Source organism: Pieris napi, chromosome 16 (assembly GCF_905475465.1).
Source record: "Pieris napi chromosome 16, ilPieNapi1.2, whole genome shotgun sequence".
NCBI lineage: Eukaryota > Metazoa > Arthropoda > Insecta > Lepidoptera > Pieridae > Pieris > Pieris napi.
Genome location: NC_062249.1, coordinates 5,026,575 through 5,053,389, shown reverse-complemented (window position 1 = coordinate 5,053,389; position 26,815 = coordinate 5,026,575). Strand labels below are relative to the sequence as shown.

At 33.1% G+C, this 26,815-nt stretch overlaps 2 protein-coding genes across 14 annotated transcripts in view; one reads left to right on the top strand and one right to left on the bottom strand.

Annotated features, from left to right (window-relative positions):
* The window catches only part of LOC125057289, a 45,458-nt gene extending 29,509 nt beyond the window's left edge, over positions 1–15,949 (bottom strand). For 2 of the 7 annotated variants that reach the window (XM_047660897.1, XM_047660898.1), the window contains exons 1-2: positions 15,776–15,949; positions 10,477–10,599 (exon numbers count right to left, since the gene is read on the bottom strand). In XM_047660897.1, the coding sequence (XP_047516853.1) occupies positions 10,477–10,533 (57 nt within the window). In that variant the 5' untranslated portion in view covers positions 10,534–10,599; positions 15,776–15,949. Of the gene's footprint in view, positions 1–3,721; positions 4,365–10,476; positions 10,603–15,775 lie in introns of those variants that run through there. The other 5 variants (XM_047660901.1, XM_047660895.1, XM_047660894.1 and 2 more) reach the window with 5 other exon arrangements.
* A 5,316-nt stretch (positions 15,950–21,265) lies between these two features.
* Positions 21,266–26,815, top strand: part of LOC125057063 (muscle calcium channel subunit alpha-1-like) — a 48,657-nt gene continuing 43,107 nt past the window's right edge. For 4 of the 7 annotated variants that reach the window (XR_007118163.1, XM_047660511.1, XM_047660512.1 and 1 more), the window contains exon 1: positions 21,266–21,647. The gene's annotated coding sequence lies outside the window, so the exon portion shown is untranslated. The remainder of the gene's footprint in view (positions 21,648–26,815) is intronic. The other 3 variants (XM_047660513.1, XM_047660514.1, XM_047660510.1) reach the window with 1 other exon arrangement.

The following is a 26,815-nucleotide window of genomic DNA, read 5'->3' as shown; positions in this document are numbered from 1 at the left end:
GTTATAATATTTATAATTAATATTACACATTGAAGCAAACGGTCTAAAAGAACTCTAATAATGTGCTGTGTGTATCTGCTCTAATAAAACGCGTTCGCTAAAAAAAAATTTACAAACTGAAAAATATTTAATATCGACAACATATCCCATTTTCCTTATACGAAGTAATTATAAAAAAAACTGGTGTACAAAGTGATACTCAACATTTTAGATATGAGATATGCTAAATATAGGTTTTTATATATTATATATAGGACTATTATAGGAAAGTGTTGTACAGAATTCTAGGAAACATATGATAAGATCTAATTCCGGTTATCTGATTCCACCTTCTATTTAAAAATTCAGCATATCTAGTGATAATTCAAAATGAATTTTTATTTTATAAAACAGCCCACAGAGATTATAAAACATTGTTCGTGTCACAACAATGCCGAAATCAATATTTCCCACAAAATTCTATGCAAAAGAAATATGGGAATTTTACATAAAAGATCATCAATCACCGTCACTATGTAAAATCGTGAATGAGGTTTTTTTCAGTTTTCCCTTTCGAATGTTAGATAAATATCCTATATATATATGTGATGTATTACAGTACATTAAAAACCCATTAACAATATTTATTGCACAAAATGATTCTGTTGTGGTGGTATGTAATGTTAAGTAATTTTTATGTATAACTTAAATTAAGATCTTTATGTGTATTAATCTTCAATGCGTGTGTTTGTGTGTGTTAAAGTGACACATCAGAGTTACAATAAGTTGTTTTTTTAATTTTAAATTCAAGACGTGTGTACGGCAAGGTCTGCCTGCTAGTTATCTTAAAATAAAGGAGTATTCAAGATATGTATAAAACAAGATTAATTCAACGTACCTTATCAACCCTTTAATATAGAATATTGATTAGAATGATAAATGAATAAAAATGTATCTCGTAAAAGAATTTTAAGCAGCCAATTCAATTTGTATAAAACAGATCGAAAAGTTTTAAAATACAATTTAACATTCCTAACTGAAGAGTCTTGTACCGTTAACACCGTTATGAAGCGAATCGAACCAACTGCAACTTTATAATTTTTATTTAGGCATTCAGATTGCTGCGAATAAAATAATGGGAAATATTTTAATACTTTGGTGAGACTAGTTCCAATGTTACTTTCTACTTTTCTCGAAAATCAAATCATTTCGACTGATGTTAAATGATAACCATAGACCCGTGTATCGGAAAATGTCATTATAATACATCATACTGCACCGTACCAGGCTAACTAGCTTGTGAATAATACATTTAAGTTATATTAATTAAAATTACGTAATACATATATAGTATATAGATTAAAATGGAAATCGCTAGTAGGACCGTTGTTCTCACGTTGAATTACAATACAATGTTACTTTCTTTCTCATTCTTTACTTACGTATAATTAAGTTTTTTACATCGTATTTGCCTGACTTTTGGATGAGATGAATTAATCTCTTGGAATATTAGTTCGAATCACGGATGTGCATCAATGGATTTTACTTTCTTGTATGATTAAGGAAACCAAGGAAGTAACCGTATTAGACCTAAAAATCGACAGTGTATGCTATGTGGCTTCAGCGTGCAACTCTCATCCCTGAGGTCGTAGTTCGTACGTATAGATTTGATCCCCCGTCGAAGAAAGAAGGATCCTTAGGAAACCAGCTTGCCTTTGAACCAAAAAGTCGAAGGCGGGGAAGGCTGATCACCTACTTGTTTATTAGATTGACAAATGATCATGAAACAGATCTTGTATCACATTTCTGTAAATCTGAGGCTGTTACAGAAATTTAAGTCTAAAAAGGTTGTAGCGCCACTGATTTATTTCATTTTACTGTATTGTATTTAAAAAACAACACCAAGCTTGAAAAACAGCGGTAGATATGGTATACATTAATTAATGTTAATTATAAAAGAGTTTACTAAATTGAAAGTATTAAAATATGTGGCACAATAGTATCTATAACTCGTGTCGCAAGTTGCGTGTTTGCAACGATTTGCAAACTGCTTAATTTGAAATTCGTATTTCTTGGTATTCAGACGTTTAGCACTTTATTTATTTCAATTCAGTGAGTTCCAAGTAAATGTACTTAAGGAAAAATTTACTGCAAGCAAAATAATTTGAATTATTAGTCATTTAATTAGACAATTAAAATTTCTACATTTCTGGTACTATATTATATATATAGAATTATAGCTATAAATTTAATGTTGAGAAAGAATTGGACCGTAGTTAATTGTAGGTACCTTTAATTATGAAACATAAATGTGTCATAGCTAAAGAGAAAATTTTCTTTTTTAGTCAAATTCTTTAATGGAAAGCGATCCAGGTGAACAATAGACATATTTTCGTTGACATCGTATTTAGTTTTATGATGCCATTACATGAATTAGAATTTCCCCTGTTTTTGTCGTTGATAAGAGTTGGCTATATATATACTGTATGCGCTATAATAGCTAATTAGTTATACATTTAAGTAGTCTATATTTCTTCATTGAGTTAGTACTAAGCACCTGACTTTGACCGTTGGCATATACAAATGAACATTATATCGAGTTGACATAATTATGTTTATGAATGTTAGTATGAGAAACTAGTATGAGTGTCTCAATTAGGCATAGCATACTTCTAATTGTAACTAGTTCGCCATTTATCGCGGATGGACAAATTAAAATAGAAATAGGTAGGAAACACGGTTCAACTATGCCCTTTGGACGAAGAAAATAACGGTGTGTCCACACGGAAAAGAAAAAGAGGAAGGCTACTGGAGAAGTGGTCTTATGGAATAGACTGGGGGAAAATCTTGTATAGACTTGGGGAAGGATAGAGAAAAATAGAATGGTCTGGAGAAGGTATTTACTCGTGGTACTCCTCCCACTGATGAATCGTTAGTTTTTTTTTAATATTAGTTAAATATACATTTAGATTCAAATAGTTAAATTGTGTAGCTATATTTATTATTCGTGTAGGTACTTTTATCACTTGATACAAAAACAAATCTGATTAAATGTTATTCAATGTGTCGTTCATAAGCTACTTCCGACGAATTGAGTGTTAGACACAAAAAACAAATAAAATATGTATGTGAAAATGATCTGTACGTGTACCTACGAGAACCAATGTGCTAGTTCCAAAAGTAAGAATAGAATGGCCATTAAACAGGTAAAAATAATGTTTGGACTAAGATTTTATTGCGTTTAACGGGAAAAGTTGTTAAATCTAAAAGAAATCTGGAATTATTTCCTTTATCAAAATTTACAAGTTCCTGGGTGTCTAATATATATGTTTGTTCATGTTCACACTTTACTTACTGCCGAAACTAACTTTATATAACACAACATTTACTGTATAAAAATTTATATGCCTTTAAATCATAAAATATAAACTGCACATTTTATTATATTATTAATATACATAGGATTATATAATGCGGTGTTATTATATCATAGTTACGTAAATTAAAATGAAACCTATGTTTCGATTCAAAACTGGAATACAAATTGTGATATCACGAGAAATTTTCCGAAGACACACCCTGAACTATAGACAGTATCTATTACGTCTTATCTGTTTATATATTAATAATAGATAAGAATTATTCCGGTATAATTAGTTTCCGGTATAATCTGGTATAATTAATTTAGTCAAGCCTCCAGTCTAAGTTCAAAGAGTTCAAAGGTCAATGTACAAAAACTTACTTCTGAAGCCCATTGCACTCGCCTTTCCACTTTTCTTTCCATCATAACACTATGACACCATCTCACTCTAACACAACATAAGGCACAAGATGGACGTCACAAAAAAAAATTGTTTAGGCGGCAAGATTTCTATCGTTCGAAAATGTCGGAAAAAATTGTCGATGTCTGTTTCGCGGCTGCGCGGTTCACACTCTGAGTCAGCAACAGAATTTACTATGACGCGCCATGTAAATGCATTTTTCAATAATTCTGAAACGTGCTGTGTAAATCAGCTGATAGAAACGACAGCGAAGAAGCGATACGGTCTATCAACTTAGTGTAACGATAGTGACAACGATATCTCCTATCTCGCTTTATCTCTAGGGGACTCGCGTGATAATTTGCATCTGATCGTCTGATAATAATTTCCTTTTTTGCATCCTATTGCTAGAAAGCAATTACACGTAAATTACGAATTTTCCGAATAGCACAAATTGGATGAAACCGAAACGGGTCACTGTGAATCACTTAATTAAGGCACATCACTGAGGTCGGGTATTTGGTTGAAATGCGCGCGGTTTTTGGCAATCCGGCGCGTGATATGACAGTTGACGCTTTTGTTTTTTTATTTGTGTAGGTTTTAATGTAGTTTCTTGTTGCGAGACGACGGACGACTAGTGGTAAATGGTAAGACGCGGGGAGTGGTGGTAGGCTGGTGGGATCAATACCACGCGACGCGTTGACCGCCAGCGCCCCACTGGGAAGCCTATATAAGAATTATAGGATAGTTATCATTGAAGGGTGGGACAGTATAATTATATTGATAAAAATCAATAACTCGCACGCATAGGCCTCTTCTGCGTGAAGCCTGTACGGTAATGTAACATTCTTCGTAGTCTACTTGTTTTACTATATAAAATAGTTAATTTATCCTCCTTAGGCCCTACTATCGTTACCTCATGTAGGTACATAGCAATTGGCAGGTCAAACGTTGCTAAGTTAAAATAGTCAAAGTGAATTCGAATGTTTATAAACGTCATGAAACTCACATGAAAATATCCAATAATAGAAGATATGAAATATTTACTACAGACTATTTGCATATAGTAGATCCTCAGACGATAATGGTGAACACCATTATATATAATTTTTTTATAGAATACAGATATTCTAGTCGCGATAATAAAAATAAAACTGTTGCTGACCGAGTGGAGGCAGATAAAAAATAGTCTATTGTTGTACAAGGTTAACTAAGAGCATTCTGACAATCTGTGCTTTAATTAAAAATATATAAAAAATTAACACGAATATAGATCATTTTCATAATAAAAATGTGAATTGATCTTGAAATAATTAAAAAAGAAACAGATCAGCTAGTATTTCGTCTTGAGTTTGAAATACGAATCTGAACTATCGATTTGTTACTATTGGCTTTGTAGGGAATTCAAACATTCCAAGTTTAAAAAAAAATTGTTTTGAGTGTAGGACGCCGGTGTTATTCATGTATAAGCTTCATTGACACACATAAAACGATCCATAACAACTGATTATTAAAAATAGTAGCATGGCAATCATATAATTTTCCTTTGTATATGAATTCGTGACCTTAATCACCTGATTTTCCCTAAGGGCACAGACCCTTTGGGAAACAAAGTTCAAGGCCCAAGGTCATCGCCCTTATTAGCCAATCAGGAGACGCGACCACGACGCAGTCACATAGCCGACCAATCACAAAAGAGCGGGAGTCTTTTGTGATTCGTCGGTTTGAAAGCCTTCAATGACTTATTGAATTTTGCCGCTTTTGAATAGATCAGTGAATATTCTATGAAAAGGCTTTACATTTTAGTAGCTATTACCGGCAGGTTCCATAGCAAAAATAAATGGCCATAGTATCTAAAGATTTTATTAATCTCTGTTTCAGGGATGAAGTCGTAAAAATAATTTTTCTGAAGTCCGTACTGGAGCCGACTCGATCAGAGTAATGAGTTTTTCTACCGCGCGATACCAAGGTTGCGGGTATCACTGTAGCTATTAAAGTACAGAGCAAGGCGATGTTTCATACTTACAGTAGACCGCTTGCGCTACGTGCATACGTAATGCTATCATTATTAATTAATACGTGGCTATGTGTGCTTGTAAAGCTTAATGTGAAGTCGCTATAAATATTTGCTTAAATAAAAGAAAGAATATTTTTATAAAACAAAAATGTTTTCAGTTTTTAATTATTTAAAAAAACATAAAAATTAAAACACGCTTTCATAATATATCAAAAGATGTCTGTTTTGTCATTAGGCAGGGTGTAATTGGTCCTGACAGCGGACTAAAACAATTTAATCACAAAGTAATAAAATTAAGCTTTGCTAGGCTTTGCTGTTATAATTACAATAATAATATTATTAGAATGAATATAATTACACAGTACGAGTGAGGACAAAAGAAGCCATTTCGTGCGTGGAAAATTTTGGCGATCGATGTTTGTTCTAGACGGGGTGGAGTATCCTAATTAATTTAATTATACGAAACACAAAAGTATTATTCTTACAAGATCTCTTCTCAATATTTTTGCTGAATTATTATAGACAGATATACCCAGCGTCACGGAATTTTTCGAAATGATTCAGACTTTTGATGTTTTGACCTTTTTAGTCTTATTTATTTATGAATTCCATGTTTTTCATCACGCTGTTATATCCACCATATCCACATTCATAGTATAATTATACTTGCTGAGCCGACAGACGTTGTCATGTACACGTCTTAAACAAAAAAAATCAACATATCGAATAATTTTTGTGTGATCATTTCATCTGTTGAGGATGGTTTAGTTACAAACACACGAATAAAAGATTTATATATCCATATAATAATAGTGACAGGCTTAAAAAAAATGAAACCCGATAATACATGACATACATTACAAGATAAGACGAAATTTTTAAAATCTATTTATACATTTTTAATTATGATTATGATTACGAAGTTAAAAATATTGTAAATAATCTATACTAAGATTAGAAGTAAGGTTTTATTTTGAAATAAATAAATTATTATTATTTTTAATAGTACCTATACATAAACTATAACTGTGCCCCAAATACGAACTATATTTATTTACATTTCAACTTGGCATTAATATTTCAAACCATGAGTGTTTCAATGTTGAATATACTCTGATTGCTTTTGAAATATAAATTAGTCCAGCTTTCATGAAAATAAGATAGTTTTACATTTACATATTTTGTCATATATTTTACGCAAGCCATTTGAATTGTAGAAAGCTTTTGTTCTTGTTACAGCAGATATACTTTCTATTCCCTATTTAACGGTTAATGGAAGATAATTCCTATGCTAGTCGGTATCTAATGTTCATAAATCACTAGTTCTTAGAGTAAATGAACTTTATATTTGTTGGTAATTTATAAATTATAGTTTTACGGTAGGCTAATCGAATTTGCTTTGATAACTACATCATAATTATCATGTTAATGTACTGTGTAATAGTGGGTCTTCTTGTCTATAGCAAATAGTTATTCGACTAGCGACTCCCGACCCTGGGGTCGTAGGTTCGATCCCCCAATAAACTTTATATGTGGGCATTTAACAATCATTCGTACGGTAAAGGAAAACATCGTGAAGAAACTGCGATGCACTAGATTCAAAAAGACGAAAGTGTCAGGCACAGCTGATCCTCTGCTTGTCAATACATACAGATACAGATATCTGAGGTCTGGGACTGTATAAAATAAGATATAATAAATGTGAAACACGCACGCAATAGGTGTTCTTAAAACTGATGAAATTCTGCACGCAATTATTAAATTCTTTGAATTTCAATGATCGTCTTGACATAGCATTGTCCATCTTTGCATGGAACGAAGAAGGTATCAAATAGCCTCTTCTTCTTTGCGTCTTTACCCTGTATAATATTATTGTTTAGCTTTTAAGCTTATCCATTATTACACACAAATGCCATTTAGAATTAAAAAAATCAGTGTCTATCTTACAGCATTATCATTGCTACAGGAATTTAACCGTACCCGTCTGGATAGGATTGACGAGTCGATATTACCCAGGAGTGACCCAAAATTCAAAATTCAAACATTATTTATTACTATATGTACACTTATTAACGTCAAAAAATAAATATATATGAAATGCTTCTAGTTTTACATTTACTGCCAGTTCTCAAATCAATGGCGTAGAACGGAAGAGAAGAACTGGCAATAAACTCTCCGCCACTCTTTTTAATCGCCAAGTTTTTTGTTTTACAAAATTACACAGTGTTCCACATGACATCTTAAGTAATTAATAATAATAAAGTAAAATAAAAAAAAAAGATTTGTCCTCTAGTGATAGACTGTAACTATAAATAGTTTCTCAATTTAAATAGTTTATTACAGTGATTATATAAGTATAATAGTGATAATAAAAACACAGTATCCATATTAGACCCAACAAAAGCGGAATTTAATTCCTAAAGCGGCGTTTGAGCAATGCTATTGTGTAGAATATAATAGTCGTTATCATAACTGGACACTCGCTTATTTCATAATGAACATTGTGCCATATTTGGGGTCTCTTGGGCTAAATGTGACAACAATTCTAGGGTTAACCTTTTCAACAATATAGTTAGTAGAAGAATAGATTTCTCACTTTACTAATAGTTTAATTGCGTACATTGATGCTGCTTGGTTTAAGTTAATAGGTCCATGAGTCCAAAATAAGGGATGATGACGCATCCCTGAAAGCATTGTACCCGTCCTCTCCGAGCTTTACAAAACAGGGCGAATTGGCCGATGTGAATGAACCTAGTTGTGCCAAGGTCCATTCCCCATCATTCGTAGCCGTGGAGGACCGTTAGTTTAACGGCTGATCGCGTGGCTGGATGCGGACAAGGCCTGCCTCGGCTGATTGCTGGTGGCGCCGTGGGGTTTTTGTGGGTATGCACAGCAGCGAGTCCCACATAAGTCTTCAACATCAGGCAACCGTGGGAGGGTATGCGTAACGCATTTCGCCACGAAAAAAAAGTTCATATTTTTATTTAGAAGCTAAATTATTGAAAAGTCTTCTGCATAATTAGTTTTATATATAGCAATGCCCTGCTGTTTCACTCGCGTAGATACTTATCTCGTGGTAGTGGAAAGTTTAATAAGTCGGGATTTAGATATATTTTTGTTATCATAAAAGTTTTTCGTTACTTTACTTAGTTTTCTTACACACACATTCATAATATAATCAATATACATATTTAACTTTACAACGAATATATATCTCGTAGAATATCCGACATTATTAAAAATACTCTACAGCCATTGAAAAATTCTTGATTTCAAGTACGTAATGAAATAATTTTTTTAATCAGTCCAGGATTTTTTAGCTTCATTATTAAGAATTGTTAAAAATAAAAACAAAAATTCAAAATGGAAAACTTCTATAGGTAATATTAGAGCATTTATTAAAACTTCCTTATGCACAAGATTTGACGTAGTTTTATTTTGTGGCCGCAAAATAATTTCATGTTTTGGCGTTCCGACTCGGGATAGGCCAACATACAATTGCCCATGGGTAAAACATTCATTTTTATTAGGATCCCTATTTTTCTTTTAAATAGATAATAATATATTAATTATAATAATAATATATTATATAATAATATAATCTATGTCAGTCCGTGAAGATGTAGCTTACTAATGGTGAAAGAATTTTTGAAATAGGTTCAGTAGTTTTTGTGTGAAAACATTACAAACATACATACAAAAACACAAATGTTTTCTCTTTATAATATTAGTATAGATAATGTACTTTGGATATATATATTATATAAATATAAATATTTTATATGTATACCCAATCGGGACACAGTTACAATTTATACATTTAATGTTGTGTTAAATGAAAACAAAAATTATAAAATACTGAAGAACATTTAGTTTAAAAATCATATTCATTACTCCTATTGCAGATAGGTTAGTAACGTAAGAAAACTTCTCTTGAGAGAAATGAACACAAGACAATGCCATAGTTATAATAGGTACCGAACAATGGTGCGGTCCAGCCGATATGGGACATCTCAGATATTGCATTTCTGAAGAATAATGAAAATCAGATATCAAGGAATACATATATACAGAAACGCAATATCAATATTTTGCGCTTGCATTATTTACTTGAATATAAAAAGCAACCGCCCATACATTATTTATCGTTTCGGCGGCTCTGCAGACTCCAAATAATGTTCATTATACCATAAAGAGTCGGTTTATCTTTCCCCCGAATGGTCTTAATGGCTTTGTTACTTGTTGTTTTTGTGATAAGACCGGAAGAAGGATGGGATTTTCGCTAAAACGTGTGCGAAATATAGTGATTACATATATTAGTTTTTTTTTTGTAGAAACCACTGTTTGAACACTGTCTGTAGTATGCTATTGCTATTTGGAGTTGCAGAGTACCAGCGCAGAACGGTATACAGGAATAAGGCAAAGTTTAAAAAAACTAAATCAGTATAAACACTGTTAAGACAATTTTACCGTAATTAACACAGCGTATTATAAAATATTATTCGCTTGTATATTGACAAAATAATGCAAGAAAGATGCGAGTGAAATAATAATGGTCCGTTTTGTCACTCACAAATTTTATTCCCATAAAAATTGTTATTTCGTGGAAGCCCAAATTGGACTGGCTAGTTTGAATTTCGAAATTCATTTTGTCTTTTATAGACAAAATTATTAAGGATATTAGCTACGACGTCGGCCATAGATTAAAAATATATGTACCTTATCCACAGGCATGGAAGGGCACGCACGGCACAGGTTCCAGAATGAGCCGATCATCTGTGCGCAGCCGCCGGCTCGTATCACTGGTGCAAGCTACTGCCCTGCCGCCCTCGGCATGCGCTGCTGCTGAAACAATACCAACGCTTAACACCAACTTTATATGGTAATCTGGAACAGTTGGAAACTCTCTGACAGACAAGGACTATTCAAGGTTACATTCTTGGTTAGCAACTTCGTAGTGAGCAATTGTACGTTCCGGCCACGACGTAAACCAAAAATTCGCACCACAGTAAAAAATGTGGTCAGAGTTATTTTATCTGTTAAATATTACCACACGTTTTGGCATTAATTACTTTTAATAAAGCAACTATTCTTAATAATTATTGTTTTACAGGTAGTCAAAGAAGCATGTTAGGCTGTTATCCACTTAGGTTAGGAGGCTGTTAATCATAATAATTACAATACAAAGTGTAGGCAAAGTTTCTTAACCGTTAGTGATTAATGCATTATAAAGCAAGCTAACTTCTTCTTAAGAAAGGTTCAATTTTTATGGACAACAATGCTCGCCCGCGTTCTGGCGACGTGGAAGCGTACATGCAAGAAGTTGGGATCCGTCGTTTAGATTGGCTAGCTTCAAGTCTTGACTTCAATGTAATTGAGCATGTCTGAGATATTCTTAAGAGACAAGTAAGATCAGTGCAACCTGCTCAAAAAAATCAGGGAGCTGAAAAGGGTCATTGCAGCAGAGTGGAAACGTATTTCTCAAACTATCGTGGAAAGCATGCCGAGAAGTATTCAAGGTTTCTATATTTATAACTTTATTAAATAAAAAAAGTAAAAAAAATCTTGTCTTTCTTTGCTGACCACTTCTTATTTTTTGTTGTGCATCGGTGTTAAAGAGTTAATTGAGAGAAAAATGATTGTCAGAATTCACTTCACGTATTAATTTAAATTTCATTCAATTAACCGAAATCGACCTTAGAACATAAATTTCCTTAGATAACCGTTTTTTTCAACAGATATGAAACAAAGCTGTTGCCTAAAAATATCTATTATGACCGGCCTTCAATCACGTAATGAACACAAAAATAACGCCCGTAAAAACTGCAATATGGATCTAAGCCAAATTGCGAACTGGGAATGGAATTTTGGTTTATACTTCAAATCAGTTTTAAAAGGATATTGTATAGAGATGAATAAAATAATAATTTAATCATTTCTGGAAAATTCTATTATTTTCTTAATGTAATCCCACAGGACATGGAATGATACACATTGTGTCTGTCATTATTTATATAAGGTGTAACGCCTTCCTATATAAACCAAGCCAGAGCTGAAAATGTGAAATAACATGTTGACGTTCCTATTACTTGTTTGTGATTGACCAATAGAAGTTCTGGGCTATGCGTTTTCATTTTGTTCATATAGGACTAAACTGACGCACCATAGTAAAAGGTTATACAAAAAGACTACTAATGTAAAAATTATGGTAGACGACAACTTAGATTATTAAGTGTTGCGTCAATGATTGCTAATAAACCCATAGATAATTACTATTTCCAAGCAGCCCTGCGATTCTGTAACTCACTTTCTTCGAAAAGTGAGTTACAGAATCCCAGGACAGATGAAATCACTGCTACTAGTATAACTTGATGTCCTATAAGCCTAGTGAGTGAGTCTAGTCTAGTCCACAGTGTGTCTCTTTCCGGCTCTCTTTGCCTCAATTGCAACTGTACGATTCCAGGTTTGCTTGGGAAGGGCATGCTTCTGCTTTCCTTGCAATCAAGCGTCTGCTGGGGATATAATCGGAATCTCTTTGGAGTGTATGGCTTATCTATTTCCACTTGCGTCACTTGATCCGCTGGCTAATCCGAGGTGTTCGACAGCGCTTCCAATATTAGGAACTAGTATGAACTAGTATTCTATACCAATATCATATCTGTGCATACAGATTTCCTCGAAATGGAAAAATCGTAGATGTAAGCGATTGAAGAGCGCTAAGCTCGGATATTGGTAGCTTTGGTTGAACTTATGTTCAGGTAGCTCCACTTTAGAGGTACTAAAGCAATGTTAGAAGGTTTCGCTAAATGGAATGTTACGGTTCGAAAGCTTTTCTAAATAAATTGCGGTTTCCTAAGGATTTTTGTTGATATGTAGTATTTTTATTTAAAAGAACACCGTTTTCATAAATCTTTAAAACCAAAAAGACTTTTGATACAACAAAATTAATATGTTAATGCTGTTAAACCAAAAATACCTATTATATCTATTTTAATTTTAATATCAAGATATTGTATTTATTATTTACGTGGCTAATTCTGTACATATAAAATTTGTACTTCTTTTGGGTTTTAAAAGTGTTGGCATAGAGGCTCTCAACCATGAGGTGTGCGTTCGAATCATGACTGTGAAACAATGGACATTGGAAACCGGAATGCACAAAATCATACGTGTGTCAGGCGAATAAGGAAACACATCAGTATATTTGTAGTGTAGGTTCGAAAATCGTCTCTGTCTATTTTTGGTGATAATAATTGATTGATTTTAAGTATTTATAATCACTGTCACCTAACCTGGACTGTTGGCGGGAATAGGGAAGGCTAGATTGCCCTTCCATAGGACATTGCATTGGACTGTATGTGCCTACACTGTACGAGTAACTAGGTGATGTGTGCGGGAGTTATTTTAGAATTAATTATATGATTTAATATAATTTTTTATTTTATAATCAATAAAGGTAACTAACACAATAATAACCATATGAACTAATTATGTCTGCTTTAATAAATACATTATTATTATTGTTATACGTATTTCATTATTATTATTGTCCTGCCTTGCGATTCTGTAACTCACTTTTCGAACTCACACAGAAACCGCAAGGCTGGTATGTTTTTTAGTTTAGGTACTTAAACAAGTACAACATTTTGTAGTTCGTGATCCGATTACAGTTGCCATTTTTCAAAAGCTACGGGCTTGCCAAGCTTGCCAAGACTGGAAAACTTACTGGCCAGTCAAGCAAATGTTCACTTAAATTATGTGGGAAGGTTGCCAACGGCACATTACTGCAATTCGTGCTTATACTTCGCAAAACACCGCAACACATTTATTTACCATATTCTCTTAAATACTATATAACCACCTTTGATAGGGGCATAGAATTACCTAACATAATTCGAAAATACTTTTACCGTATCAAAGTCAATTACTTGATTTGCGTTTATTAAATAATAGTTTAATTTTTCTGAGAAAAAAATGTATGTCTTGCTGTTTTGCGTGATTTGCAAACAGTGAATGATAACGGGTCGAGTCAGTGTAATTTAATTAATTTAAATTGAAAATAAGTATTTGATTATTTTTAATATTTATTCTCGATTATTTTTAACTGTATATCAGTTAAAAACATGGAAATATGTCAAGTTGTGTAGGTACTATGCGAATATACCACTTAATATAGTTATCTATACAAACAATAGTAATGTTTATTTATAGATAAATTTTTATAAAATATAAAAGCTCAAAAATACTTCTAGTTATTATTATTTCTTAAATTGTATACATTTATTAAAACGACAGCGTACATCACATACAGATGTGAAATAACTTAGATATTGGATCCAATATTAATTATATTTGTTAACCAAAATAGGAACGGGTTCTACGCGCTAAAGGACACTGGAGCAAACGGGGCTGGATGCTGAGGGTGAGCTATGCCCACTGAAACACTTCAGGTAGTTCCAACACGACCTCCATAGCGATTCCCTTGCAGTCGGGCCCTTATTAAGCCCTAGAGAGACTTTCTCTGAACATTTGCTGCATCTCTGAAGCGACGGAGCAATTCACCTGCATCTTAAATTCGCAACCCCATACAATATATTCCGTAGCTCAATGATTCAGTTCTTGGGGAATTATGAATTATTTCTTATTAAAATATGCTATTTATTGATGATAATAAATAGCGGATCAGCCATGTTCATGTTTTATTGGAAATGGCAAATATCTGTTTTTTTATGTATGGTTTTTTTTATTGACATGTACACACTTTTTGTGTGCATAATTTTTATTGATGTACATTGCTAGCTTAGTAGAATATTATCAGTATGTATATTATAAATAAATACGTATACATTCAAACTATACAAGGGATACTTACATTACCTACTAAGGTTACCTTTCGGTTTAAGTGTGGATTTTCCGAAAACCCTTTTTTATCATGTTTTTAATTCGGTTTAGGGTCTAGGTCTTATTAATTAAAATATTAGGTTTTATTAATATTATTCCACCAGGGAATGTCAGATAAAATAAGACGAATATTGAATTTGGATTTGTATTTTTTTAAATATTCAATTATTCGTTATCTCGTATTTTCTCGAGGTTTCAGAGATGTTTTATTTTGTATTAATGTAATACATGTAAGTGCTACATGAATTCCAGTGTGAAAACAAAAGCAACCCTCATGAGAATAATATAAAATGTATGAACGGAAATCTTGATAAATGAGTATAAATTATTTATCGGTTCAAACTGTTTATTATTTTACCTTTTTCCGCACGTTTACCCTAAGATTGAGTTAATACTTAACCCTTAAGGCTGTATAGTATAGGTAGTACATTCGTCAAGTTTTATTTTTGCTTATAAAACAAACAGACCATTTTCTTTTAGAAGATAAACGAATTTCATCTAAAATTGTAACAATGCGGCGCTAAGGAATAGGGTTGTTTAGTGTTAATGATATCATCTACGTAACTTATGATTGAGAACTGCTGCATAATTCCACCATCAAACTAATTCAGCTGTGAACACGTAAGAGACAGATTTATTTTCAAATTAATTTTTAATAACGGATGGTTTTATGAGATGACGTCTTCCGAGCCATTATCGTCCAAACGGCATTTCTGGCCACAAGTAATTGCGTATGCTAAACTCCCAGGATTGGAGGACACATGATGTCATGATAACGATCTATGACGTCACGTCCTGCGAGATCTCTGGCAGTCTTAGACAGATCCACAGCCTCGGAGGAATCGATTGGCTATTAATTTATTCTGAATTTAAAAATGAACGTCTTCCACACTGTGCGTAATAAAGGATATAATCAGAATTTGGCGATGGCGAAATTGGTGAGTATATGTGTGTCGTTAATGAGCTGTTCCATGGCTTTAGCCGATGGGGAGTTTCCTTATTGTTTTGTTTAAAATTAAAGAAATTTTATTAAAGCCGACAAATACGTCAAATTTCATAAGTAAATATTATTTTAAATTAAAATTTTCATTAATATTTTAAAAGAATAAATACTTACGACAATTCCCAGCACAGTTCTGCACACAAACAAAATTGAGTTCGGCGTTCGAAACTCAAAAAATTCGAAAAATGTCAAAACGAATAAGCAATTTTACAACGCGAAGCGCGCTACAGTGTTTTTCGCGCTCGGCACCGGCTTGTCGGCTGACTGCCGCAAACTCCGCGAAAAATCAATAGCCACCCCTAACTTGGACGCCGCATGCGGAACTTGGCTAAAAACCGGCACTCCTCACCCATTTCCGTATTATGTAACGTTGTTAGATAGAGATGGATGTATTTTTCATATATCACCCCTCGAACATCCCTCTATAGATGGCCAATCGTGCTCGCCGGAAAATTAAGATGGCGGATTGACGTTTGACATTTAGGCGCCAATTCTGTCATTTATGTCAATCAGAAATTGCTTTTCAATCGATTCTATTGCTTCATTTTGATTTGATGATATTATAATGAAAACGTTTTCATGTTTGCGCAAATTTAAGAATGTTTGTGTTCGTACTTGTCGGGGATGGGTGACATCATTCTCTGGAGGTTTTTAATAAAGGTTCAATGATCGGGAGCGGTTTTTACTGCTTTGATAGACCTTCAGATTAATGACTTCGTTCTTATAAACGCTTTGTGACACTTTCCGTTGATTTTTTGTCACCGACGTTTTTTGTTACGAGTGCTGATGAATCGTTTGATCTTTAGAGAACATCAAACATCGAATATTATTAAATAAATACTTTTATTATTAAATACAATATATTTACGAAATGTAATACAATATCTTTTATACGAATAAATCAACTGTAATGAACAAACGTGTTAATTAACAGACAATATCCGTTCACATTATTCAGACATTATTCATCCATTGGATTTTTAAAAGCGTCAGACAGCACTTTGGTTTGCAACAATCATAGCACATTATAGTATTTGAACACCACTTCAATTTCAGTCTATAAATGCTACGATTTTTTTAAACGAACACGTACGAAAACAGCCTACTGTCTAAACGACCCTCAGCGTTGAGTCTACGTATGATACGTTCCAACTTTGGAATTTTCTTTTTTCTTAAAATTGCCTTGGTCATACGGTAAAGGCAAGAAAACAAGACAGGCCATCAATTTTCCAAAAAGTTATCAAAGTTATCTGCCAGTAGGAGTCGCAGGTTTTTCTATAAAAAGCGCCTTCGAGAGTCAATATTTAAAAAATACCTCGTACATATTACTATTGATATTTTTAATTAAATGATTAATTTTGCCCCTTCCTATTCAAAATAATTAAAAAATTAATATAAAGATAATAAGTTGAATTAACGCCGCCAAAATAGCTAGATATTCTGTTATAATGATGCTACCCTTGCAAAGATAAGCATCTTGTGATTCTAGACAAGTGCAGAAAAATAAGCTACTTTTATATTATTAGGTAGGACAATAATATTTCGATAAAGACCAAGACGCGCGCTATGTCGCAATGCAGTAAGGAGCATGCTAACTTACTGCAGTTGAATAATGGTATTTACAGGCTTTTTACACAACTACCGAAAAAGAGGATAATGTTTGCATAATTACATGTTGTCTTATGTTATATATAGGATAGATCGGCAGCGTGTGAAAATGCTTTAGCACGAAGACGCGCAGACCATTATAGTTGCTATAATGATCTTCGGGTCTTCTAGATAAGTAATTTTAATACAACCTTTTAAAAAGTTTTTGGTCTCCCGAGTTAAATAATTACTTGGAGTAATTGTAAATTTCGTTAATGTTAATTATATTGTAAGAACGATAAATCGGTTTTTCCTTAATTAATATATTTTAATAATAATTAGGCAAAGCGAAGTCTAGAAGTTACAAGAAACAATGGTGTAAAAAAGGGACATCTTTTCATCAACCATCCCAATTAAATTTACGATGTTAGAATGGTAGTAAAAAATTATTCACTATTGTGAAAAATTTACAAGTCGACTTTATTAGAACTGATTTCTGCGCCATCTGTTAGCCAGAACTATAAATGCTATCAGAGAGTAGCCAAGTCTAGGACTACGCTTCGTAGTATTTAAATATGATCACAGATGTCACTTACTTCAAAATTGAGACAATGATAAAATCGCCATCTATGAGCACGTTGTTGAACTATTTCAACAACTCTGTCTTGGAATGCACCTAGTTGCAATAGTTTTCAACTTTGTTTCTTATCATAGATGTCACTTATACGAAAAAAAATATATCTCTGATGTTAAAAAAAAATGCCTATCTAGAGCTAACTCTCAATAAGGTTATTTAAGAACAATTTACTTCGATTTATTTATTTAATAATTATATAATCGAAATTTATAAAAGGAATGCCTAATGACTTTTTATAAGCAACTATTTGAAGCTGTAATATATCATTCTAGTAGCTAGTAGTACGGATTTTGTACAGTTATTGTTGTATTTTTTTTTATTGAATGGTAAATCTTTACCATCTACACCTGTATATTAGACACGTACTTGCGCTTTAAAAAAAATAGTGTTCCATTTATTACTTTTTGGAATCGCCCACTCTTGAACAATGCCATTAAATTTATAGACACGCAGATTTTCCTAATGTAGATATATATGAAATAAATAAATAAATAATTATGCAAAGCACCTGAAATTACACTTTGGTGTATTCTATACTACACTGATTTTGTTTTAAAGCCTATTTAGATAATTTGTCGGGAGATGGGCTCCACTTATCCGACAAAGTTTAAAAAAAAATTGCAAGAGATACGCTTCCCGCGGCTCTCGCTTTATAGATAAGTGATACCCATTAAATATTCACGCCTCAAAGAAAGACTTTAAAAAGCTTTTAGAAACTTTAAAAGAATTCACTTTTATCTTAGATACTTATTCTTTGTTTAAAATTGTTTATTAACAGACAGTTTGAAGTTTTAATTTTGTCATGCCATGTTTTAGTTTTCGAAAACTACCACCTATCATCGATATTTATGAATGATGTTGGAAATACTTTCTTAAGAAGCAAAGACAGTCGAGTGAGTTGTCTGTTAAGCTGATATAAATTCATCTCGTTTTTTTAATAGTGACTCTAATCTCGCAAAAATGCATGAAGGCCTTTTAGCTGCTCTCAAGAGATACTCTTTTCTAATTCCTGTTGAAGAGTTGTGTAGGTTTTTATAGCAGCAGCACGTAAATTCCAGTCTTTTGCAATCATTTAAGCGGGCATAGACGGACTGCACGTTGCAGATACCGACTGCTCTTAGCGGTCGCCGCACGGCGATCTGCAATTTCCATACTAAATTTATATTTGCAATACACGGACCGCTCGAGCAGTTCCTGAGCAAACCGCATATTGCAGTCGGTCTGGACTGCAACATGCGGTCCGTCTATGGCCCGCTTTGCAGAGGCAGTTTTCTGTTGTGGTGTTAATCTCATTATAAGCAGTGGAGGCGTTTAAAAGGGTATCTGATGATATATTGGCAAAAGGAAAATTTCGTCGTCTTTCAACTGTTTTAAGTCTTTAAATAACATTGTTTTTCAAATATAATAACGCTGCGGTTGCATTTAATCACGCTCAGAGACGTGCTTGTTTATCGATGAGACTAACTTTTCTGATACTACTGCCTCTTACTGTTGTGGATTCATGTGGAAAAATGGCACGAGATCTCGCGAGATCGGTTATGCATTCCCTTAGGCAGAATCATTTAGCCAGTGTTGTTTAAATGACTCTGTGAAAATTTAAATTTATTTTTAGGATACACCTGCCTTAATTTCTATTGTCGCTTGTGAACGCTATTATTCACCAGTTAAATTTATACAGTCTTTAAAAACAATCTTTAGATACAACTATTGGAACTCGATTTGCGATCAATTTTCTTATTCGAGCAGTATAATATTGTTAGTACAAAAGTTATCGTAAGGTTGATATCATACAAATTTCATGGCATTATTAAAATTATGACAACATAAATATCGTTAGAAATAAGAATAAAGTCCATTAAAAAAATACAAATGTATAACAAAAAACAAAGAGAAACACGTACTAAACAATATTTCGATAAATTGATTAAAGATTATCTCTGTCCGAAAAGCATGACGCCTCTAAAATAATGTGGCTCAGCGCTTTTTTTAATTTTTATTGGTATCACCCTGTGGGAATGGCCTTGACAGGTCAGCTCGGACTGTGTTGGCGAGCATAGTTATGCTGAAAATGGGCTTTTTCTAACTACTACTACCAAAGGGCTACTCCTGCGAGTCCCGGACTTCGGCTTAGGCCGTCCTGGGTGGTCAATAGCTTTAAGGGTAGGACGTAAGCTCAACTGGAGTGAGAGAACGGAGTAAAGGACATCACCTTCCCCGGTGAGGGCGTTATTTAACTTTAATTTGAACTGGCATTGCTGCGCGGGCGGCTTTAAATTTATTCTTAGCTAACGTTATGGGATCGTCCGGATATGTTAAATGTGTTGGGGCCTCCTACGGGCCCTTGTTGTCGGGAAAGGGAAGTTGTCTCAGCGCACTACCAGCTACGCCTCCATTATTGCATAATTATTTATTATTATTTGTGATATCCAACAATATCTTCAAAAAGAAGATAACCTTATTACTAGACGCAGAAATTTATAACTGTCCTAAGTTAAAAAAGGGCTCTTAGCACTTAGAAAACAATACCTCATAGAGACACTTTTGTGTCTCTATGAGGTATTTCAAGATTTAAGATTTATTAATTAGATTTTATTATTTATTTTATTTTAAGATTTTTTTTATGAGGTATTCAAGATTTGATATTGTTATTTTGTTGACAAGCATTGATAAATCATATACAAGTATCTTTATTCCTCATACAAGTTCGAGTTGTTTCGAAGAAAAGTTCTATTCGAGTTCTAATAGTAGGCACCTTGCCCACGAATCAGGGTATTTTAGTAATATTGCAACTTTGGCTAACTACGTAAACGCCGGCTAGTCTGGCAGAAGACGCGTGTGCTTGCATGTGTGTTGTCATAGATTATGTGACATAGATGTGCTAAATATTATATGGGTTTTATTCGAGTTACGTAGCAATTCTTCTCATTGAGCACACAAACGAAGTCACGTATCTACGTGACGGGTCTTAAATAACGTACCATAAGCTCCAGTTGAATAATAATTATTTTCTTTGAAAATTACCCGAGACAGCAAAACGTTTTAGTAATTTATGACTTAAACCATTAAGTTATTTATTTATATATTTAATAACGCAGTTTTCGAAATGAGTTGTATTTACGGTACGTAATTGCGTTAATTTACTTTGTGTTGAGAAAAATGAAGCTGAATGTAGGCCGAACCCATGAAAATTGCGTTATGCCCGGAGTGTAGATAATTATTTTAAATAAAATATATGGCATTGATTAACCTGGCTAGAATTGCGATAATTTCTTATCGTAAGCTTTCAGAGCTCTCAAAATATATTTCATGAAAATGCCAGGCGGGAAACGCTTAACCTTTGCACGTAAACCAGTGCGCATGTGTGCGTGACGCAATCCCGCGATTCTAACCTAAATTCGAATTTCGAGCTTCGCTTGCCGCGGACGCGCGCCCAGCGCTTTTTAAAAATAAAACATAATTTTCAACCAGCATTCCATTCTAATCTATCATAGACAAAGTGACAAAAAGGTTTTTCGAAAAGAGGTTTTTTTAGTGGCAGGACTACCTATGCGTGTAAAATGTCAAAAATAGTATTTTAGCCTCAAATTGTGCGCACTGAAAGCTCGTCTTATTTCGGTGACATATCAGTGACCTCGAACAATCGTTTTGGCGGGCATTTTTCTAATTTCAACACTGTAAATGTTGGACTAGTTTAATTATTTTTTGTGTTAAGTGAAAATGACGTGTTGATGCTATTTTCTGGATTGATTGCGAAAATAAACGGTAAGAATGAACGATTTTTTAAGAATAATATTATTTTTTGCATACATAAAAATGTGTATCTATTATATATACCTAGTTAAAGTTAAGTTTCCATATGGGATTTTTTTTAATTAATTTTAATTTTACAATACAAAGTCTCTGTGGTTCACTATGTTTTTGTGGTTCTCGGTTCGGATCCGCTGTAACAAAAATTGCCTCAAGCAGCTTGATGACGTACTTGTCAAATATTATACTACCTTTGCTATTATGTTATGTAAAGGTATAAATACTTTGCATTTTGACGGACATTTATTTGTATTTTGTGTATATAAAGGAAAATGGCAACACAGATACAAGATAATAATATACATAATATATACAAAATTTCCCAATATTAAATCTCTTAAATATTACTTCACGATAATCAGTAACAATTTTAGCTATTAGCAAAACTATTTATTTTGGCTCTTAACTACTCATTGTAATGATAAAGGTGGTTAAATTTATTTATCTATAATGATATCAAAACTAAGATACTAATTAATTATTATGGTTATAAAAATTTACCGCTTGAAGACTAAAGCGTAAACAATGGTCTCGAGACTATTAAATATGTCAAAACTTCTAAATGAAAAAAGAAGGGCCGGTAAAGGGTATATTAATTTATAGAGCTATTAGCTGTATAAATTAATATAAGATTGACAGCTTAGAAACTGCAAGCTAACCTCACGACTTTTATCGATTCTTCTCCTTAACGATTGGCACTCGCTAATGAAGTCTTCTAACAACGAAAGCCTGTTTTTTTATATAGAACAGGGCGCAAACGTGCAGGAGGCTCATCTGATGATAAGTAATACCGCCCATGGATGTCACCAATGCCAGAGGGCTCGCGTTGCCGGCCCTTTAAGAATTGGTACGCTCTTTCTTGAAAGACCCTTATTCGAAATGGTTCCGACATACTTCAGTGGGCATCTGGTTATCTATTTTAATTCATATAATGTCGAGATTGCTTTTACGTGGTAAACTTGCTGTCCTCGAGATACATACATTGTCAGTATGAATTTCTTTGTACGCTCTCTGAATTACAGAGGAATGAAACTGGGCGAAACTTAATATTTAATACGAGCTGACAGACGGAATATCAAAATATTTGTAATAAGGTTGCGTGATGGCATCTTTTGTGATGTTTGATGAATATTTATTGAGAAAACTGTAGGGTTGCCAATATTAAGAAAATGAAGAAGTCGATATTTTTATAGTAGAATTCTTCTATAGTTTTATTTCAGTAAGCTATAGTTGAATAGAAAAAATTGCAATTAAATTACTTTAATTTTAACTATATTGAGTTCCAACTCTATTGGGGCATGGGGTTAACATATCTATCCCGACTGATTCTAGATAAATATAAGATGAGCCTTCTTTAGCTTCAATTTTAAACATTGTAAAAACTATCTACTGGCAACCCTAATCTAAGAGGGCAACCTCAATAAGAGACAGACATTAATCATAGGTAATGTTTACGAAATGAGATTGCTTATCTCATCTATAAACAACGCGCAGTGACAACATTTTTAATAACTTTATTCGGATCTTCTCAAACATTTACATACACATAGAAAAGAAACGAGAAAGTGCATTAGCCCCTACACCAGGTTTCCCTGTGGGCAGCTAGTCTCTTCTATTTGACATATTAATGATTTTACTGCCGTCATAAATTCTACATAACGCTTACAATTTTATAATTAAACGCTGCAAAGAAGAATACTTTCCGCTTCAGCATAGGACAGGTTGAGAAGATGTTGCTTAATACTGTGAGTGAATGTACAAAGTTTTGAATCGATAGTGAAAATGTTGTTATTGATAAAGTGTTTAAAGATGAAAGGGCCTCTGAAAGGGAAAAAATAAACACCTTATATGATGATTACACCTTTATTATAAAAAGCACTCTGACAATTTTCACTATAATATAAATATAATGGATGAAAGAAATGTAAAGACAGTACTTTCAGTAGGTACACAGTTCAATAATTCGTAAATAATTGCCTGGCATTAGTACCCCTAACAAAATGACGTCATCTAAGCACGGCCCAATTTCGATATCTTGATATCCGTAGCGCCCATTACACATTAAAAAAACGAGTAACTTTGTGAGTTCATAATTTGATTTAAGAACGAAATTGCATACAAATTATTGAGTGTATTTAATATAACCAGATCCAATCATTTATCACGATAATTATAAACGTCGGAGGCGAGTCTAAATGACCGTCCGTGGTAGTACCGTGTTAGACGTCCTTACATGCAACAATGTATAAGCGGTCCTCCGAAAAGGCCAGCCTTGCGATTCTGTAACTGACTTTTCGAACTCTAACAGCGGTTTTCACAGCGGCGGTCGCCCTCAAATCAAAGCAGTCGGAAGGAGATAGCTTGTAGTTTATAGTTACAGAATCGCAAGGCTGAAACTAGTGAGCATGTATGTAGATCATAGATGTTTTACGCACAACGGACCTATTGAGAGTCTAAGTGAGGAAACAAGGTTCACAAACCGTATGTAGATGTTTATCCTCGTTTTAGAAAATATTTCTAATGAATCCCAGTAATTTATTACAATGCTATGACGTCTTACGGAAGTACCTATATATATATAGTCGTCTTAAGTATCTTAAATATTACATTGTCTACTTGTTATGTTTGTATATTCATTTTCTTTCAGTGAAACTATTTTAGCGTACAATATTCTATCTGAACATTTTTACTTTTTTTTCTGATTCTACTATAATCTATCTGTTTCTCTAATATATAAATACTTAATTTTCGCAATCACAATAATTATTCAAGTGAACGATATATAAGGATGAATATTTATATACGGCACAAATGATAAGTGGGTCAATCGAATTTGTTTAATATAAGGTATATCATATCAATCACCTTACGGAACAAAACATTCTATGAATTCTAAAGATTGAATTTTCATAATGATTTTATTACGATACATTGAGCTTGGCTGCATTGAATGTCGCTGTTTATCTTATCAATCTCATAATAGCGTGTATTGATCCGTTCTAATGACTGATACTGGGAAAACATTCCCTAATTTGTCCTCGAGTATTGCTTTTTCATGGTAAGCATTGTTTATTTGACTATATTTATAAGTGTAGCTGGTATTTGTAAATTAGTGACCATTAAACGCTAAACGTTTGTTAAAACAAAACGTTTTTCTTGCCAGTTCTTCTTATCCGTTCTGCTAATTTGAATTAAGAACTGGCGGTATTCTAGGCACCTGGTCAAATTTTGTTTTAGTAGTGTTTTAATTTATTTTTAATATGCAAAATCTAATATATGATTTTCCAATCTCACGGTTCGTTATACATCTCAATGCCGTTCCGCGTAGACATATTGTAGCACAATTATCTGTATGACATCGTAGCCCGTGGTTGTCGTAGCAAATGTCATTTTAATGTCACGGTACTTATTAATAATTTTAGTTATACCAAAGTTTGGCATATACATATATATATGATGAATGAAATTTCAATATGTTGCTAAAATAATTAAAGAATATTCTAATCTTAAGTTTTTAAACAAAAAATCTTAAACTAATAATTACCCATAAACTAAATATATATGTGAAGACAAGTAATGAATAATAATCAATTACTTGGAATAATTATAGAAACAACATTTAGAGTTTGTTTTTTCAAAAAAGTTATTAAAGTTATTATTTTAATATAATTCCTAATTAAATTCCTTCCAAAATAAAATGTTTTACCAAGAATTCTTCTTGTAAAACTTCAAATAACAAGCTAAAAATCGTACCGTTTCCCACAGACTAACAAACTTTTAAATATTAAAAATTAAATATATCGTCAGTTTTAACACATAACAGTTAAATAACAATCTAAAAGAAATGTAATTATTTCGTGAAATGTTTATGGGGCAAAGACCTTGCTTTACTGCGGTTTGCTGTCATTTTGGAACACATTCCTCGTACAAAATTACAAATATTTTACCTTCACTCAATTATATATCTATAATATCTGCTGGTACTGTAATCTAGCGATATTATCAGATTATTGAAATTATATTTTTTATTTTAGTAAAATGATACAGTCTTCCCATTAGACGTGTCTGCCTAATGCGTACCGAAATAACATCTGTCTATTAATGTTTTATTACATTGTCTAAACACGTTGCGTATGTCAGATGTCTGTTTGTTTGAATTCCTATTTGATAGTCCGTTAAATACTGTAGAAGATTTAGGGACGCAATACTTCTAACTCGTAAAACATCTTAGTGATCAGGAAGTTTTTCAAGACACGCAAGACTGTATCTAAGTTATATGTACAACAATATAAAAACAAAACCTGTGACTTAATATAAAGTGTAGAAAAGGAAACCAAGTAGCTGTTTTATAATAATCAACATATAATTGTTGTAGTTGAAACATACATTCTGAAGAATTTCAGCTCATTGTTACAACGTTGTAATAAAAATTGTTTCGGGTGCAAGAAAAATTATAAGCAACGTTTATCCACGCTATAAGAGTAGTGTACGATTTCGTAGCGATATTTTAACCATTTACTGGCAGTAATAATCTAGCTATACTATTCTAAATTTAAATATTAGTATTGGTGGTATAGCCTTTATGAGAAAGGGAATGAATTTAGTACAAAAACTTGTTAAAATCACTGACAAAATATTTCTCATTAATAAAACGTAAATAACGTTTTTTTATAGCCTTAACCCACTCTACAACATTGGGCCTATCGAAATTTTCCTTTGAACACAAGTGCTACTCAAATCATTGAGAATCATTGACTATTTCAGTCCGGTATTTGAATGGTATTTATAAACTTTGGTGTATTGAACTTTACCATTGTAATATGATTGAAAATTTTATACAGATTTTAGACTGTAGTATGAAGTACCGTAAAGCAGCCACAATGAGCAGTGTTGGCCTAGTGGCTTCAGCGTGCCACACTCATCCCAGAGGTCGTAGGTTCGATTCCCGTCTGTGGACCTTAAACATTCGCATTAAACATTCGCTGGAACGGTGAAAGAAAACATGCACAAAACCGGTTAAGACCCAATAAGTCGACGACGTGTTTCAGGCACAGGATACTGATTAAAACACCTTGACAAATGATCATGAAACATTGTAGATATCCCTGATTTATTAATTTTAT